This window comes from Mustela lutreola, chromosome 1 (assembly GCF_030435805.1).
Source record: "Mustela lutreola isolate mMusLut2 chromosome 1, mMusLut2.pri, whole genome shotgun sequence".
Lineage (NCBI taxonomy): Eukaryota > Metazoa > Chordata > Mammalia > Carnivora > Mustelidae > Mustela > Mustela lutreola.
The window spans coordinates 236,219,417-236,238,458 of NC_081290.1; the positions used below are offsets into that span (position 1 = coordinate 236,219,417).

At 39.8% G+C, this 19,042-nt stretch overlaps 1 protein-coding gene and 1 pseudogene across 1 annotated transcript; both read left to right on the forward strand.

Annotated features, from left to right (window-relative positions):
• The first annotated feature begins 1,416 nt into the window (after positions 1 to 1,416).
• Positions 1,417 to 2,549, forward strand: LOC131821581 (protein DDI1 homolog 2-like; annotated as a pseudogene).
• Positions 2,550 to 2,595: 46 nt separating this feature from the next.
• LOC131821574 (regulatory solute carrier protein family 1 member 1-like) lies at positions 2,596 to 4,607 on the forward strand. The gene is given in 4 exon segments (XM_059157780.1): positions 2,596 to 3,411; positions 3,414 to 3,680; positions 3,683 to 3,841; positions 3,844 to 4,607. Coding segments are annotated over 4 exon segments (1,902 nt in total). The 5' UTR covers positions 2,596 to 2,699.
• The last annotated feature ends 14,435 nt before the right edge of the window (positions 4,608 to 19,042 follow it).

Here is a 19,042-nt window from a genome sequence, read left to right on the forward strand (position 1 = left end):
ATTGAGCCCCACATCATGCTCCATGCACAGCAGGAATCTGCTTCTCCTTCTCCATATCTATCTGCCCCTCTCCCCTCTCAGGCTCTCTCTCAAATAGATAAATAAAATCATTTTAGAAAGAAGATATGCAATTGTTATCAAGCACATGAAGACAAGAGCAATCTCAGTCATTAGACGAATAAAATCAAAACCACTATAAGACACCCTATATTCCTTAAAATGACTGTATTTTATAAATTAGCCAGTGTTGGAGATTTTGTATAAATACTGGAATCCTCATACATTCTTAGTGAGAATGTAAATTTATACATGAGATGTGGAAAACAGTTTGATATTTATTCACAAAATTGAACACAATTACCATGTGACTCCTAAAAACAATTTGTACACCAATGTTCACATTAGCAATATTAGCCAAGAAATAGAAAGAACAAAAATGTCCATCAGCGGCCTAATGGATGTACGAATTGAGACATATTCATATACAGCATTATTATTAATCCACAAAAAGGATAAAGTACCCATATGTGCTTTTACATAGATGAACTATGTAAATACTGTACTGAGTGAAATAAGCCAGACACAAAAACTATGTATTGTACAGGTATGTATGATTCCATTTATTTGGTATGTCCAGAATAAATACGTCCATTGAACCAAAAAGCTAATTAGCTGTTGTCTGGAGCTGGAAGGATGAATCAATATGGAGTGAGGTTAATGATTATGTATGGGTTTATTTTTTGTTTGTTTGCTTTGTTTTTTCATTTTTTTGTTTTGTTTTTGCTTGGCATTGGAGATTTTCTGGAATTATATATTTCTGTTGGTGGCACAGCATTGTAAATGTACAAAGCCACTCAATCATAAATGTTGATTGATTTAAATGAGTAATTAGATGGTATGTGAATTTCACCTCAATAAAATAATGTGGGAAACAGTGCAAAAATGCTATGTATTTGTTGTAGTAACATAGCTTGTGAAATTAAAAAATACATATACATGGGGGTGGCTTCTTAAGCTTTTTCTCTCCCTCTGCCCCTCCAGCCTCACTTGCACTCTTTCTCTTAAAAAAAAAAAATTGGGGGCACCTGGGTGGCTCAGTCAGTTAAATGTTTGACTTGATTTCAGCTCAGGTCATGATCTTAGGATCATAAGATCAAGCCCCAAGTGGAGTCAGGTTCAGTACCAAGTCCCCTTGAGATTCTCTCTCTCTCTCTGGCCCTCCCCAAACTCATTTATGCATGCTCTCTCTCCTTCTCTAAATAAATAAAACCTTTAAAAATAAAAATATAGAAGCAGGCAGACGGAGTCGCAGGCGAGTGGCAGCCGCCGTGCTAGGTAGTGAGGGCGGGAGGGAGGGAGTCACTGAGCCTGTGTGAGGGAGGGAAGGAGCAAGCGGGCGAGCGAGCGAGGAGCTCCTGCCGTCCGCCCGCATCACCAGCCAGGCCCCGCCGCCGCCCCGCAGCCCAGCGCCGAGGCTGGGCCGAGCAGAGCTGGGTCGGGCCCGGGCCATGCTGCTCGCCGTGTACTGTGTGCAGAGGGACCTCTCCGAGGTGACTTTCCCTCCAGGTTGAGGCGGACTTCCAGCTGCACAATTTCTGCGCGCTGTGCGAGCTCGAGTCCAGCATCCACGCAGGGGAGAGCCAGATTGTCTATGCTGAAAGACCTCTCACATACAACCACAGATTGCTGGCTTCCTAGGGCTTGAAAGATGGGGATGTTGTGATTTTACGACAGAAGGAGAACGCCGACCCTTGACCTCCAGTGCAGTTCCCAAACTTACCCCGCATAGACTTCCTAGTATAGCCGTACCTGGCATGTCAGGCTCCCGGCAGCGCCAGCCACCAGCACAGCATTCCCACTCATCTCCTGGAGACATAGCTTCATCTCCTCAGGGCTTGGCCTTGCTCCGAGACATGTTGCTGGCCAACCCCCATGAGCTGTCCTTGCTGAAGGAACACAACCCGCCCTTGGCAGATGCTCTGTTCAGTGGAAACCTTGAGAAATTTTCTAGGGTCCTGGTGGAGCAGCAGCAGGACAGAGCCCAGAGAGAGCAAGAAAGGATTCATTTCTTTTCTGCTGACCCTTTTGATTTTGAAGCTCAGGCAAAAATAGAAGAAGATATAAGGCAACAGAACATTGAGGAAAACATGACGATAGCTATGGAAGAAGCTCCTGAAAGTTTTGGCCAAGTAGTGATGCTTTATATTAACTGCAAAGTAAACGAACACCCTGTGAAAGCCTTCACTGACTCAGGTGCCCAGATGACTATTATGAGCCAAGCTTGTGCAGAAAGGTGTAACATAATGAGGCTGGTGAACCGTCGGTGGGCAGGGATCGCCAAAGGAGTGGGCACTCAGAAAATTATTGGAAAGGTACATCAAGCTCAGGTTCAGATTGAAGGTGATTTCCTGGCGTGTTCGTTCTCTATACTTGAGGAGTAGCCCATGGACATACTTCTGGGTCTGGACATGCTAAAGCAGCATCAGTGTTCCATTGACCTCAAGAAAAATGTGCTCGTGATCAGCACCACTGGCTCTCAGACCACCTTCCTCCCCAGACCACCACACTCCCCGGAGTGTGCCCGGTTGGCATATGGGGCTGGGCGAGAGGACATGCGGCCAGAGGAGATTGCAGATCAGGAACTAGCAGAAGCTCTTCAAAAGTCTGTAGAGGACGCAGAGCGTCAGGAGCTATGATGCATGGAGTATGTGTATACTACAGCTGGAGTGGGCCCCAGGCCAGAGAAAAGTGGTAAAGAAACTACCTCACTGGGAATGTCATCATTACCAGCTTCAGATGGATGTAAACATCCAGCCCATCCTTTAGGACAGAGTCCTGAGATTGGTAATCCTATGAGTCTTGCTCACTCTGTCTTTGCTTCAGTCTGCCCTATCAAGCCCAGTGACCCTGACAGCATCGAACCTAAAGCTGTGAAGGCTTTGAAGGCTTCAGCTGAATTCCAGATAACCTCTGAAAAGAAAGAACATCTTCCTCTCCAGGATCTTCCTGATAGTGCTTCTTCAGCAGACTGCAGTCCAGTTCTGCCTTTGCAGAATTCCTCCGAAGAAGCCATTGTTGCTGATAACATGGAGAAATCTGCTGAAAGAAGCACCCAGGGCCCAAGATCTCATCTCCACACAAGACAGCAAGGTAGTGTACCTGTCACAACCACTAGGGTGCAAGAACCACCAGGGCTTTTAGGTGGGAAGAGTCAGCATCCAGAAAATCAGAACCTGCCTCAGGTGAGTGGCCTTCGGCGGCACAAGGAACCAGGGAATGAACAGCATGGGGTTAGACAACCGAATGCTCTAAATGACCAAGAACATCTCTGCAACATAGAGGACTCTGAGCTTTTTGGAGAAAGGCAACAGAATCAGCGAAGAAGTGTTGATTTGGAAACGGCAGTGAAAGGAGACAGAATGTGGACCTTTCGGGTACAGAAGAAAGTACTCAACCTTCAGGGTGCTTTGGCTGCTCGAATTCAGAAACACTTATGGAAGTTGATACGGTTGAAGAATCCCTCATTGCTCTGTGTAATTCCGCACATGGTCAGCAGGCCAGTGTCAGGGACATCGGGGCATCTTCTCTCAGCTTAGATAATCCCTTGATGGAAGTGGAACCATCAAAATGTAACCCTTCATCTGAAATTTTGAGTAATTCCATTTGCACTCAGGATTTAAGCTCCCAGACAGTAACACTGAAATGTCTGGAACAGGTAAAGAAGATGGGGATTGCTCCCCCTCTTTAAGTCTTTGTGGCAGTTGTCAGCCCTCTGTGGAGTCAGTGGAGGAATCCTGCTCATCTCTAAAAGTAGCCTTGAAGGAACTCCATGAACTTCTGGTATTAGTAATAAATCAGCTTCAGAAAATACATCTGGGGAAGTTACCTGTCAGTCTGAAATGGTAACCAAGGGCCAAATAGTTATTAAGGACCTTTCTGAAAGATGGACCCAAAGTGAGCATCTTACAGTTACCCAGAATGAAGAGAGTTCACAAGTCACCTTTCATCACACCATATCTGTATCGGTGAGAGCAGAGAAGTTACCAGATGCTTCAGATGGTGCTGGAGTAGATGCCGTCGAAAGTAGTACCATTGGGGATCCGGGCAATGGCCTAGTAATGGATAAGGAAAGTGACCCCGAGTCTAGGGAATCCAGAAGGGAGAGCAGCTCTGCCACTCTGGCCTCCACTAAAACATCTGATCAGTCACACTGCACCTTAGGTGTGGACATTCCCCCCAAACTCATAGCAGGCAAGGAGGATGCAGTCAGTCACACTTGCGAGCAAACGAAGTATGAAACCAGTTTCATACTGGTTGAAGATTTGGGTCAGGGCACACAGAAGCCAGTGCCAGACAGGCCAGAGACCAGAGAAGTTGTCTGTCCCAGAGCTGCAGAGTCACGTCTTGAATTTGAACCACCTCCCGGCCAGCCATCAGCAAGTCCCTCCATTCTTTCACCATTAATTTTTCCCGCCATAGACATTAACCGCATTCTCCGTGCCAGCTTCACTTTGCAGGAAGCTCTTGGGGCTTTGCATCGAGTTGGTGCAAATGCAGACCTTGCACTTCTTGTTTTGCTAGCAAAGAACATTGTAGTTTCTACATAACCATGGAGCAGGGGGCTAGACCATACTCCATTCCCTTCAAAAAAGCTATACACACATGTACACACTCACCACATATACAGTATATGTAGAAACCTGCAAGCAGAATGTTGAGCCAGATTTTTTTTAAAGATTTTTTTCAGCCAAAGTAACTTATCTCCTGTCTGATGAATTTGTCTATTCTCTTTGTTAAAATTTGGGCCTTTTAAAATGTATTGGCAGTATGTGCATACAAAAGCTTTTTATTATCATTAAGATGTATTCTGGAATAAAATTGATGGTTTTGTGTATAGCATACCATTTTAGAATAAGAGTGAATGCTTTAAAAAGCAGAAGTTAAGAGAAATCCCACCACCCGTGCAGCTAAAATGCAGATCAACTTCCCATTTTGTCTGTGTCTGTGCTGGAGGCAAGGTATGACTTGTCTCAGTTGCAAACTGGATCACATGGTTTGGTGTTTGGAATTACACTTAGTGCTCTGTGTATTGATGATTCATCAGTTATGACAGGAAATTGAAGGATAATTGAATAATATTTCCTAGAGTGGTATGTTTTTATTCATGTGATTAGGATTTGACCTTTTTATGGAATGACGTGGGAGGGTTTAGAACTTGGGCTGATTGTTGCATCATAGGCTGCTGCATGGATTGCCAAGTATTTGGGGTGGGACACTGAAGGGGGTGGGGGAGTCCGCATCAGAGTGAAACATGGTGCTACCCAGACAGGAAAGGGAAGAGTCTGTAATTTCATTTGCAAATGTCTTGGTGATGCTTCAAGAATCACGAGTGAAAAATGGCCAAGAAACACTGGAATTGACTTGGGGTGGGGGGTTGTTAGCATCTTACTGATCACCCCTCAACCCTTAGTGATGCTGATGAACTTAAAGATCACTAGTGGGTTGTTCGCCAGCAGTTGATTTCCTTTCAAAGCTCATCTACTAGGAACTTCTTCTAAAGCTCAGGTTGAGCTGTGATCTGAGTGGAATATTGTGAAGTGGGAATAACCTTGTCACTGGTTCACCTTGGTGCTTGGAATGGTAAGTCTCTGTGTTGATGTCCTTCATGGCATCGGAAATAGCAACTGCAGTTTCTGACTGAAGTGGCCTTGGTAGAGATTTCCATCCCTTTCTTTCCTCAGGAGTTTCTTTTTTAAAGCAAGACATGTCATATTTGTGTTTACGATGTCAAGGTAGAGTGGGGCATAGTATATAGACGTATTTATTGTGGCCTTTTTTTATATGAGGACTAGCCCTCAGAAATCATTGTCCTGTGGACCCCACTGTGCAATAATCCTACTGGATAGATTTTAGGTAGTTTTTCCTGGAAAAGAAACTCTCTTACGTACCTAGCAGGAATCTGAAATCTTGGTTTTACTGAAAAGAATTTTGAGAACGACTCCTGATTCCAAGTTATAGTTCGTAATGTGTTCAAAACAGATGTTTTGAAAGGGTGATTCATGAACTCAGTGTTAAATGGTTTTGTCTAAATTCTTACTGTCTTTGGAAGTTTATTCTTTCCCTCAGAATTCGAGTCATTGAGCACAATCAGAGTAGAGACTCATATCTCAGGAGTTTTTGAAATTTTAATTTGGGGGGGCGCTTAGAGACGTTTCTCTTTACCCTATTCCATCTTCTTTTCCTTTACTGCAATGTTTGTGTGTGTGTGATAAGACTTTATTGATGTGATAGAAAGTCACACAGATTCATCATGACCCTCTGAGTTGAGGTGGTTGACAGAAGAAGTTGTGGTTTTACTGTTTCCCAGAGGGCGCTTAGAACAGGGTTCAGCCAGGTGGTCTTGACATGTTCTTGTAGACAATTACATGTTGCAGACCCTTTTGTCTGCCCCACACCAAAGACATAAGATGCACTAGGAAACTGCATATAGGATTTCTGCCAACCAACCCTTAGAGCTGTGATTGTAATTAAGTAATTGGCGCTATGATTGAAGCAAAATCTAGTAGCAATGCAACAGCCCCTGTATTTGTTTTATGGGTGGTAATTGGGAATTTACTCTAAGCTTATAAATCTTTAAGTGGGATTGGTGAGAGGTAGGGGAAGTTATCGGTGACAACAGACTCCTCCTAAAAGGCCTCTACGTGAAGCTGGGCCTCCTAGTCTGCTATCTGGGCAGTGGTGCACTGCTCAGAGGTAAGGCCACTCCGTTTTTACAGTGCAGAGATTTGGGTGGGATGTAAACTATCAGCCCAGAAAAGGTTTTATTATAACAGCTTTTTACATATGTATATTTATTTTTAGGAGAAAATTGAATAGGCCTATAGCTGTACATGTATTCTTGTTAGGATTCCTTTGAATGAATGAGCTGAACCCACTTGCCAAATACCCTTGTCCTTTGTCATCATTTACTTTTCAATGTATAATTGCTTTAGATTTTTCAAAACCATATTTCCTGCTCCATCATTTGTATGAAAGTGAAATCATCGACATTGTTAGGATTTTGAATCATTTTTAAATTTTGCAGTTCTTAAAACACAAAGGGAATTAAGGAACAGGACACTAGTGAACCTTCATGGTCAGTTTTACTGAAAGTGCAGAAATTCAGGGTGCCTGGCTGGCTCAGTCGGAAGAATGTGCAACTCTCGATCTCACGGTCGTGAGTTAGAGCTTCACATTGGGTGTAGAGATGACTTAAAAAAAAAAAAAAAAAGTTAGACTTACTTTAAAAAGTGAATAAATTCAAGATTAACTTCTCTTAAAATAAGATAAAATCATCGTGAGCTCCTCAGGTTGCCAACAAGACTGATACTGGTCAGCCCTAGACAGTAATGGGCCACTTTACTGGACAGCTGCTTTGCCACGACCAGTCATGGACGCTTCTGTGGTCAGCGCTCACCTTCAACGGTGGTCTCTGTTTATTCACCAAAGAGAGAAGAAAATTATCCTATATGACTTTTCTGCGGTTTACCCTAAGTCGATTCGGGTGTGTAGCAGTGTGCTTGGTGACCAGACAGCTAATGGCTAGCCTGTAGGTTTTGCCCACTGGAGCTGATAAAAATGATTTCCAAACTTGTACCTGTGTAGGTCTCCTGACATCAGCCAGTTGCCTTCATCCTACATGTAGGGCCTTAGCCATTAACGTAAAAAGATAACCAGTTGCTTGGCAAAGAGAACTGGATAGATGGTGGGTGGTGGGTGTTAAAATTTTTTTGCCTTGGAGCCTCTGAAACCTCCCAGAGCTCCTTGTCTCCATATGTACTAAAGGAAGACACAACCCATGCGTTTTTCCCCCAAAGCATTTCTCCAGCGAGAGAAGGTTGCATAAAAATGGAAAGATACATGAGACTCTGTCACCGATTTTATGATAACTAGTTAAAATGGAACCTGCCTGTACTTCCTTAGCACAGCTTTCTATCTCTAGTAAAAGCCATAAAAACTTGGTTGGTTTAACCATCAGCTCATGTTTATATAGACATGTGTGACTGACAAATATTCTACAGTTAATTTTACATAGACTGAAAAGCAAACAATTTTTGTATCTACAGATATATTCTCCACTTACGGTGGCTTTTATGCCACCATGTATATAAAAACAGCCTTGCAAATAACTGGCCAGGAAAGTTACAGTGCATTCTGACTTCCTTTTCTTACCTGTTTGCCACCGGTAATGAGTGCAAGCAGGATAAATTGAACTGAGATGTATTTCAGACTTGTTATCACTGGTGACTTATCCTAAGAAAAGCTGATTAGATGATGCATTCTTCCATTCTCTAGCACAAATACCAAAAAGCCAAACTTCTCCTTTGAATTTGGTATAGTCTGCAGCTGAACTAGAAAGAAACAAGTTATTAGGAGTTTCCCTTCCCAGAAGATGGAATGTAAACCTTTTGTGTTAGGTGTTCCATAAAATAAAAATAGCTTTTTTCCCTGAAAGAATTAAAAACTCCAGTTCCTCTTAGCAACAAAGTAAATTCGAAGTGTGTCTTTGAGAACTAGAAATGTAAAATCATGGCTTCAGTTCTATACTTTAGAGGCCTCTCAGTGTTAGGTGTTTCTAGGAGTTCAGGGAATAAATAATTTAGGGGTAAGCCTTTGATGTACTTGATTTTCTCTTGTGCCTTAGTTTCTCCAAATAGCAGAAGCATCACATTTTGGTGGGAAGTAAAATTTGAGCACGGCTTTCCTGGGATGCTGACCATGTAGACCAACAGAACTTAGCAGAGGATCCTGTAGCAGTTGCTGTTTTAAAGAAGCTGAGTGCAAGGTGTGGCGGTAGGAATCCAGAGCAGAAGATGTAGTGAGCGGGGGGACCTGATGGTGGGCAGGACTGTTGACAAGAGAATTCCAGGCTCTACCTTATCTTTGACAGGCTAGCTCCATTAAAAGGATGTTCTTCAACCCATTATTTAAAATGTCACCACATATGTTGTAATTCTGAGGCATACAGGTAGAAGTTCTGGGCCTGCCTACTAGTGACTTCTGAGGCTTATAATTAGAGAACTCACAAGTTTATCAGCTCCATATTGGTGATTGGTAATGGAGACCCTGGGGGCTGTAAAAGGCAAGAGGGATCTAGTTGGTAAGCTTAAGGGCACAATCTTAAGGAATGAAATCCATGGAGAAAATGGTTCAAGGATGTAGGAGTTAGAGAATGTTTCTTTTACCGAAAAAAGGCAGATGACAGAAGACCGGGAGGGGGGGTGCATAGAACACAAAATTAGAACTTCTGCAGATCCATATTTCTTTAAATGTGTACCGTACGAAGGTTTTCATTAGCCGACTTGGGGAAGGGGTGTGCTGGATGTTTTTTCCCCTGGGAAAATCAGTGTCTATTGGGAAAAGATCGTCTTCATCAGGGGCTTGCTTTACATACAACCTTGAATGAATGCGTCTGTGGCTTAAAGGAGGAGACTCTCTCACTCTCTCACCCCAGGCAGTCAGATCAGCCCATTGGTTTCCAGATTCCTTCAGCCTGAGATGACCTGATGCTGTTCAGACTTCTTTTCTTTTCCCCGAAGGCCCTGCAGCTTTCTGAGTTTCTGCCTCCCGTCTGAGATGTCTGTCTCTCTGAACGACTATATTCCATTCTCTGTTCTCTCCATCATCCTTTAGAAATGGTGATGCACTCAAAGCAGTTCAGTGTACTGATCATACTGCTTTCTTCATGGTGTACCTGCAATGAATATTGATTTGCTCGTTTTTATTCAAAATCTCGTCGTCCTGGCAAGTTGGGCTAATGACCTTCGCTCTCGAGTAAGGTTTGTTTACCAGTTTTGTAGCCATATTTGGCAAATCTTAGCAAATAGAAACCCTTTTCCCCCCTTTGTTCTTGGAATTGCTCATGTATTGCTTTTCTGACCTTTCTTTAATCTTTGAGACTACTGCATCTTTAAGAAACTAGGCAGATTGGCTAAATAGGCTTGCCAGTAGCTTAGTCACTCCCATAGTGCTTTGGTTTTGAGAGTTGGGAAAACTCTGAGAACTTTAAACCAAACTCAGGAATCCCACTGTTGGCTGCACTGTCCCCTTGGTTTAGGGGCTGGACATAGGACCTGTCTGCAGCTGAGTGAACTAGATGGATTTGGGTTTGAGTTTTTGTCACATACTGAAATGTTAAGTCAGCCCTAAATAATCGAAACACTTTATTTTTCTTTTTTTAATAGGAACTTTCTGAAGAAAAAAGTGATGTATAAACCATTTGATATTTAAGACAATAAAGTTTTATCTATAAAGAACTTAGCAAACTCAACACCCAAAGAACAAATAATCCAATCAAGAAATGGGCAGAGGACATGAACAGACATTTCTGCAAAGAAGACATCCAGATGGCCAACAGACACATGAAAAAGTGCTCCATATCACTCGGCATCAGGGAAATACAAATCAAAACCACAATGCGATATCACCTCACACCAGTCAGAATGGCTAAAATCAACAAGTCAGGAAATGATAGATGCTGGCGAGGATACGGAGAAAGGGGAACCCTCCTACACTGTTGGTGGGAATGCAAGCTGGTGCAGCCACTCTGGAAAACAGCATGGAGGTTCCTCAAAATGTTGAAAATAGAACTGCCCTATGACCCGGCAATTGCACTATTGGGTATTTACCCTAAAGATACAAACGTAGTGATCCAAAGGGGCACGTGCACCCGAATGTTTATAGCAGCAATGTCCACAATAGCCAAACTATGGAAAGAACCTAGATGTCCATCAATAGATGAATATATCAAGAAGATGTGGTATATATACACAATGGAATACTATGCAGCCATCAAAAGAAATGAAATCTTGCCATTTGCGACAACATGGTTGGAACTAGAGCGTATCATGCTTAGCGAAATAAGTCAAGCAGAGAAAGACAACTATCGTATGATCTCCCTGATATGAGGAAGTGGTGATACAACATGGGGGCTTAAGTGGGTAGAAGAAGAATCAATGAAACAAGATGGGATTGGGAGGGAGACAAACCATAAGTGACTCTTAATCTCACAAAACAAACTGAGGGTTGCTGGGGGGAGGGGGTTTGGGAGAAGGGGGTGGGATTATGGACATTGGGGAGGGTATGTGCTTTGGTGAGTGCTGTGAAGTGTGTAAACCTGGTGATTCACAGACCTGTACCCCTGGGGATAAAAATATATGTTTATAAAAAATAAAAAAATTTAAAAAAGACAATAAAGTTTTTATCATAAGAAAAAATATAGGCATATGCATAAAAATAGGAAAATAGTTAAGGCAATTATATAAATGCATGTGATGCACTTTAATTTAGTCATAATATTACTGAATAATCCTGTTAACACTTATTATATGTCAACTGAAAATGGCAGAATTTATGTTTTCATATGGTATTATCCAAACATTTTTTCCAAAACATATGAATTTAATATTTAAGACATATCAAAAGTTACCTCTAAATTATGGAATTTAAGAGTTCTATCTATGTTCTTCCAAACTAATTTTCTTTTCTAAATTAATAAAAATATATAGACATGACTCATTATGTAATTAAAGTCATTTATGATTAGTCATGGGTTTTATTATCACTGTTATCATCACCATCAACATTATTACCTCAAAATTTGGGTATCTAAATATTCTTGGTATGTAGGCATTACAAGGCTGAACTTTTGATGAATTTGTACAATGCCGTAATATCCATCACCAACTTCACTTAAAAGAAAAAGAAATAAACTAATAAAAGTACTTATGAATGTGTGAGTAATTGTAACTTCTGAGACATTGTTAAATACTTTCAATTTGTATCCTAAATGTCCTTACACAGAAAGAAACAAAATTCTCAATAAATATTAAAATTGTTAATATTCATTAATATTAGCTTGTTTTCATTACCAACCCCAGGTACACTTTTCACATACTTGTACACAGATATAGACATATGGTTATGAAATTATTATTTTATTTGTGTATGATCTTATAGGCAGTAAGAATGTAAAGCTTGGGTGATATCAGACTCATAGTAGCCTGAGTCATTACTTTTTTCTTTATTTACATCATTTGTAATTAACAAATTTGCTAAGGGACTACAACCTGATCCAGCAATTGCACTACTAGAGATTTACCCAAGTGATAAAAAATTAATTCATAATTGAATTATGCATGCACCCTGATGTTAATAGCAGTATTATCAATAATAGCTAAATTATGGAAAGAGCCCAAATGTCTATCAACTGATGAATAAATAAAGAAGAGATGGCATACACACAGCACACACACACACACCCCACACTAGATTATTTGTCAGCCATTAAAAAAGAAAGAAATCTTGCCATTTGCAATGATGTGGACATAGCTAGAGAGTTATGCTAGGTGAAACAAGTCAGTCAGAGAAAGACAAGTACCATATGATTTCACTTATATGTGGAGTTTAAGAACCAAAAAAACTGAATATAGATGGGGGGGGGGAATCAGAGAGAGAGAGAGAGATAGGCAAACCAAAAAACAAACTCTTAAGTATACAGAGCAAACTGGTGGTTACTGGAGGGGAAGTGGGTGGGGTGATGAGTTAAATAGGTGACAGGTTTTAAGGAGGGCAGTTATTGTGGTGAGCACTGGGTGTTGTATGTAAGTGATGAACTACTAAATTCTACACCTGAAAATAATATTGCACTGTATATTAATAAAAAATTATAAAAACTGATATTCAATAGGTCAAAAAAAGAGAGCACATCTTGTGTTATTACTATTACATTAAGTTCAAAAAATACAAGGAAGTCTATGATGCTGAGGTCAAAATTGTGGTTACCTTTGGGGACCATATGAAAGCCATAGAAATAATCTATAGTTGGGTCTGTCAGTAAGATAGGTATACTTAAGATTTCTATGCTGTACTCTGTATAAGTTATATTTTAATTTAGAGAAGAGATATAACAAACAAAGACCACATGGAAATTATTGATGTAGCTGAATTTACTCTTATGTATTAGATCAGTGATTCTTAAAATCATTTGTCTTACTATCCAATTTACCCTATTAAACTTTAGTGAAACTCTAAAGAGCTTTTGTTTTTATGGTTCATATCCATAAATATTGTATATGTCCAAAATTAAAGCAAAAAATTTGGAAGTAATTTAAAAATAGCAATAATAAATCTATGTGCCATAAACCATATTTTATGAAAAAAACACATTTTTGAACATAAAATAGTAACAAAAGTCATAGTATTTTACATTTTTGCAAGTATTTTAATTCCTGGCTTAATAGACAACTAGGTTCTCATAATCTGGTTCTGCATGTAACCTGCTGAAATGATTTTATTTGATATTTATAAAGAAAGTATGATTTCATGTAGATATATATAGTTGTAAGAGGGAGGAGTTGAGATTTTAATACATTTTTCAGTTAATTGTGGATATTCTTCTTTGATACTATACCCCCAATTTTTTTAGATAGTTTTCTAAAGATTAGTTGCAATGTAAAATCTTAAAAGTTGCCAATGAACTTTGGTACTCTGTTGCATTAAAACCCATTGGTCTATAAGGTATCAATATTGGAAAAGAAGTTAAACTTTCACTATTTGCAGATGGCATGATACTATACATGGAAAGTCCTAAAGACTCCATCAAAATACCACTAGAAGTAATAAATTAATTCAGCAAAGTTATGTGGTAGAAAATTAATATGCTGAAATAGGTAACATTTTTATATACTAATAACAAATTACCAGAAATTAAAAAAAAACACCATTTACAATTACACCAAAAATAAAAAAACCTACAAATAAACTTGACTTAAAAGGTGAAAAATCTGTACTCTGAAAACTATGAAACACTAATGATTATCTCTTTTGTGTGTGTTGAGTTTGAAGAATTCTTTATAGATCCTGGTATCAGCCCTATTTGTATTGTCATTTGTAAATATCTTCTCCCATACCTTGCGTTGATTCTGTTTTGCTAACTGTTTCCTTTGCTGGGCAGAAGCTTTTGATCTTGAAGTCCCAAAAATTCATTTTTGCTTTTGTTTTCTTTACCTTTGGAGACATATCTTGAAAGAAGTTGCTGTGGCCAATGTCAAAGAGGCTACCGCCTATGTTCTCCTGTAGGGTTTTGATGGATTCCTGCCTCACATTGAGATCTTTTTATCCATTTCGAGTTTATCTTTGTGTGTGGTGTAAGAGAACAGTTGAGTTTCATTCCTCTACACATAGCTGTCCAATTTTCCCAGCACCATTTATTGAAGAGACTGTCTTTTTCCCACTGTATATTTTTTTCCTGCTTTGTCAAAGATTATTTGACTATAAAGTTGACGGTCCATATTCTGGGCTCTCTACTCTGTTCCACTGGTCTATGTGTCTGTTTTTGTGCCAGTACCCTGCTCTCTTGGTGATCACAGCTTTGTAGTAAATCTTGAAATCAGGCAACATGATGCTCCCAGTTTTGTTTTTCTTTTTCAGCATTTTCATAGCAGTTTGGGGTCTTTTCTGATTCCATACAAATTTTAGGATTGTTTGCTCCAGTTCTTTAAAAAATGCTGGTGGAATTTTGATCAGAATGGCATTGAAAGTATAGACATTTTTTTTTTAATTTTTTATTTTTTATAAACATATATTTTTTATATACATATATTTTTATCCCCAGGTCTGTGAATCACCAGGTTTACACACTTCACAGCACTCACCAAATCACATACCCTCCCCAATGTCCATAATCCCACCCCCTTCTCCCAAGCCCCCTCCCCCCGGCAACCCTCAGTTTGTTTTGTGAGATTAAGAGTCACTTATGGTTTGTCTCCCTCCCAATCCCATCTTGTTTCATTTATTCTTCTTCTACCCACTTAAGCCTCCATGTTGCATCACCACTTCCTCATATCAGGGAGATCATATGGTAGTTGTCTTTCTCTGCTTGACTTATTTCGCTAAGCATGATACGCTCTAGTTCCATCCATGTTGTTGCAAATGGCAAGATTTCATTTCTTTTGATGGCTGCATAGTATTCCATTGTGTATATATACCACATCTTCTTGATCCATTCATCTGTTGATGGACATCTAGGTTCTTTCCATAGTTTGGCTATTGTGGACATTGCTGCTATAAACATTTGGGTGCATGTGCCCCTTTGGATCACTACAATTGTATCTTTAGGGTAAATACCCAATAGTGCAATTGCTGGGTCATAGGGCAGTTCTATTTTCAACATTTTGAGGAACCTCCATGCTGTTTTCCAGAGTGGCTGCACCAGCTTGCATTCCCACCAACAGTGTAGGAGGGTTCCCCTTTCTCCGCATCCTCGCCAGCATCTGTCATTTCCTGACTTGTTGATTTTAGCCATTCTGACTGGTGTGAGGTGATATCTCATTGTGGTTTTGATTTGTATTTCCCTGATGCCGAGTGATATGGAGCACTTTTTCATGTGTCTGTTCGCCATCTGGATGTCTTCTTTGCAGAAATGTCTGTTCATGTCTTCTGCCCATTTCTTGATTGGATTATTTGTTCTTTGGGTGTTGAGTTTGCTAAGTTCTTTATAGATTCTGGACACTAGTCCTTTATCTGATATGTCGTTTGCAAATATCTTCTCCCATTCTGTCAGTTGTCTTTTGATTTTGTTAACTGTTTCCTTTGCTGTGCAAAAGCTTTTGATCTTGATGAAATCCCAGTAGTTCATTTTTTCCCTTGCTTCCCTTGCCTTTTGCGTTGTTCCTAGGAAGATGTTGCTGCGGCAGAGGTCGAAGAGGTTGCTGCCCGTGTTCTCCTCAAGGATTTTGATGGATTCCTTTCGTACATTGAGGTCCTTCATCCATTTTGAGTCTATTTTTGTGTGTGGTGTAAGGAAATGGTTCAATTTCATTTTTCTGCATGTGGCTGTCCAATTTTCCCAGCACCATTTATTGAAAAGGCTGTCTTTTTTCCATTGGACATTCTTTCCTGCTTTGTCGAAGATTAGTTGACCATAGAGTTGAGGGTCTATTTCTGGGCTCTCTATTCTGTTCCATTGATCTATGTGTCTGTTTTTGTGCCAGTACCATGCTGTCTTGATGATGACAGCTTTGTAATAGAGCTTGAAGTCCGGAATTGTGATGCCACCAACGTTGGCTTTCTTTTTCAATATCCCTTTGGCTATTCGAGGTCTTTTCTGGTTCCATATAAATTTTAGCATTATTTGTTCCATTTCTTTGAAAAAGATGGATGGTACTTTGATAGGAATTGCATTAAATGTGTAGATTGCTTTAGGTAGCATAGACATTTTCACAATATTTATTCTTCCAATCCAGGAGCATGGAACATTTTTCCATTTCTTTGTGTCTTCCTCAATTTCTTTCATGAGTACTTTATAGTTTTCTGAGTATAGATTCTGTGTCTCTTTGGTTAGGTTTATTCCTAGGTATCTTATGGTTTTGGATGCAATTGTAAATGGGATTGACTCCTTAATATCTCTTTCTTCTGTCTTGCTGTTGGTGTAGAGAAATGCAACTGATTTCTGTGCATTGATTTTATATCCTGACACTTTACTGAATTCCTGTATAAGTTCTAGCAGTTTTGGAGTGGAGTCTTTTGGGTTTTCCACATATAGTATCATATCATCTGCGAAGAGTGATAATTTGACTTCTTCTTTGCCGATTTGGATGCCTTTAATTTCCTTTTGTTGTCTGATTGCTGAGGCTAGGACCTCTAGTACGATGTTGAATAGCAGTGGTGATAATGGACATCCCTGCCGTGTTCCTGACCTTAGCGGAAAAGCTTTCAGTTTTTCTCCATTGAGAATGATATTTGCGGTGGGTTTTTCATAGATGGCTTTGATGATATTGAGGTATGTGCCCTCTATCCCTACACTTTGAAGAGTTTTGATCAGGAAGGGATGTTGTACTTTGTCAAATGCTTTTTCAGCATCTATTGAGAGTATCATATGGTTCTTGTTCTTTCTTTTATTGATGTGTTGTATCACATTGACTGATTTGCGGATGTTGAACCAACCTTGCAGCCCTGGAATAAATCCCACTTGGTCGTGGTGAATAATCTTTTTAATGTACTGTTGAATCCTATTGGCTAGTATTTTGTTGAGTATTTTCGCATCTGTGTTCATCAAGGATATCGGTCTATAGCTCTCTTTTTTGGTGGGATCCTTGTCTGGTTTTGGGATCAAGGTGATGCTGGCCTCATAAAATGAGTTTGGAAGTTTTCCTTCCATTTCTATTTTTTGGAACAGTTTCAGGAGAATAGGAATTAGTTCTTCTTTAAATGTTTGGTAGAATTCCCCTGGGAAGCCGTCTGGCCCTGGGCTTTTGTTTGCTTGGAGATTTTTAATGACTGTTTCAATCTCCTTACTGGTTATGGGTCTGTTCAGGCTTTCTATTTCTTCATGGTTCATAGAAAGTATAGACATTTTAACAATGTTTACTTTTCCGATCCAAGAGCATGGAATGGTCTTCCATCTTTTTGTGTCTTCTTCAGTTTCTTTCATGAGTGTTCTGTAGTTCCTTGAGTACAGATACTTTTCCTCTTTGGTTAGGTTTATTCCCAGGTTTCTTATGGTCAAACTCAACACACACAAAACAGATAATCATGTCAAGAAATGGGCAGAAGACATGAACAGACACTTCTCCAAAGAAGACATACAAATGACTAACAGACACATGAAAAAATGTTCATCATCATTAGCCATCAGGGAGATTCAAATAAAAATCACATTGAGATACAACCTTACACCAGTTAGAATGGCCAAAATTAACAAGACAGTAAACAACGTGTGTTGGAGAGGATGCAGAGAAAGGTGAACCCTCTTACACAGTTTGTGGGAATGCAAGTTGGGGCAGCCACTTAGGAAAACAGTGTGGAGATTCCTTAGGAGATTAAAAATAGAGCTTCCTTATGACCTGCAATTGCACTACTGGGTATTTACCCAAAAAATACATATGTAGTGAAAAGAAGGGTCATCTGTACCCCAATGTTCATAACAGTAATGGTCACATTCACCAAACTGTGGAAAGAACCAAGATGCCCCTCAATGGATGAATGGATAAGGAAGATGTGGTCCATATACACTACAGAGTATTATGCCTCCTTCAGAAAGGATGAATACCCAACTTTTGTATCAACACGGAAGGAACTAGAAGAGATTATGCTGAGTGAAATAAGTCAAGCAGAGAGAGTCAATTATCATATGGTTTCACTTATTTGTGGAGCATAAGAAATAACACGGAGGACATGGGGAGATGTAGAGGAGAAGGGAGTTGGGAGAAATTGGAGGGGGAGAAGAACCATGAGAGACTATGGACTCTGAAAAACAATCTCAGGGTTTTGAAGGGGCGGAGGGTGGGAGGTTGGGGAAACCAGGTGGTGGGTATTAGAGAGGGCACAGATTCCATGAAGCACTGTGTGTGGTGCAAAAATAATGAATACTGTTATGCTGAAAATTTAAAAAAAGATGTGGTTATGTGATAATACAGAAGAGACTTCTGTTGTCCTTCTGACATTCCTATTAAATTTCAAGAAGATACTAATAGTAACATATATTTAAGAAAAGTAGGAAAAGGAAGTGACTAGGGATGGATAAAAGTTTTCCACCATTGGAAGAAATTAGATTCAATCTTTGGAAGATGTAACATGGAATGGTGTTAATGAATGAAAGGATGACTCAACAGAGCAAAAAGGTAACCTGCAGGATGGGAGAGGATACTTGCAAACCATAAGATAATATACAAAATGTATAAGGAACTCCTACAACTCAATTTGAGCAGAAAGTTAGAAAATGGGCTGAGGTCTTTAATAGATGCCTCTTCAAAGAGCAGATACAAATGGCTAACAAGTATATGAAAAGATGCTCAACATCACTAATCATCAGATGATAAGGGAAATGCAAATATAAACCACAATGACATGTCACCTGATATCTATCAGGATTGCTGTTATTGAAGAAACAAGAGACAAAAAGTCTTGGCAAGAATGTAGAGATATTGGGACATTTGTGCACCATTGCTAGGAATGTGAAATATTTCAGAAACTATGGAAAAGAATATGGACATTCCTCAAACAT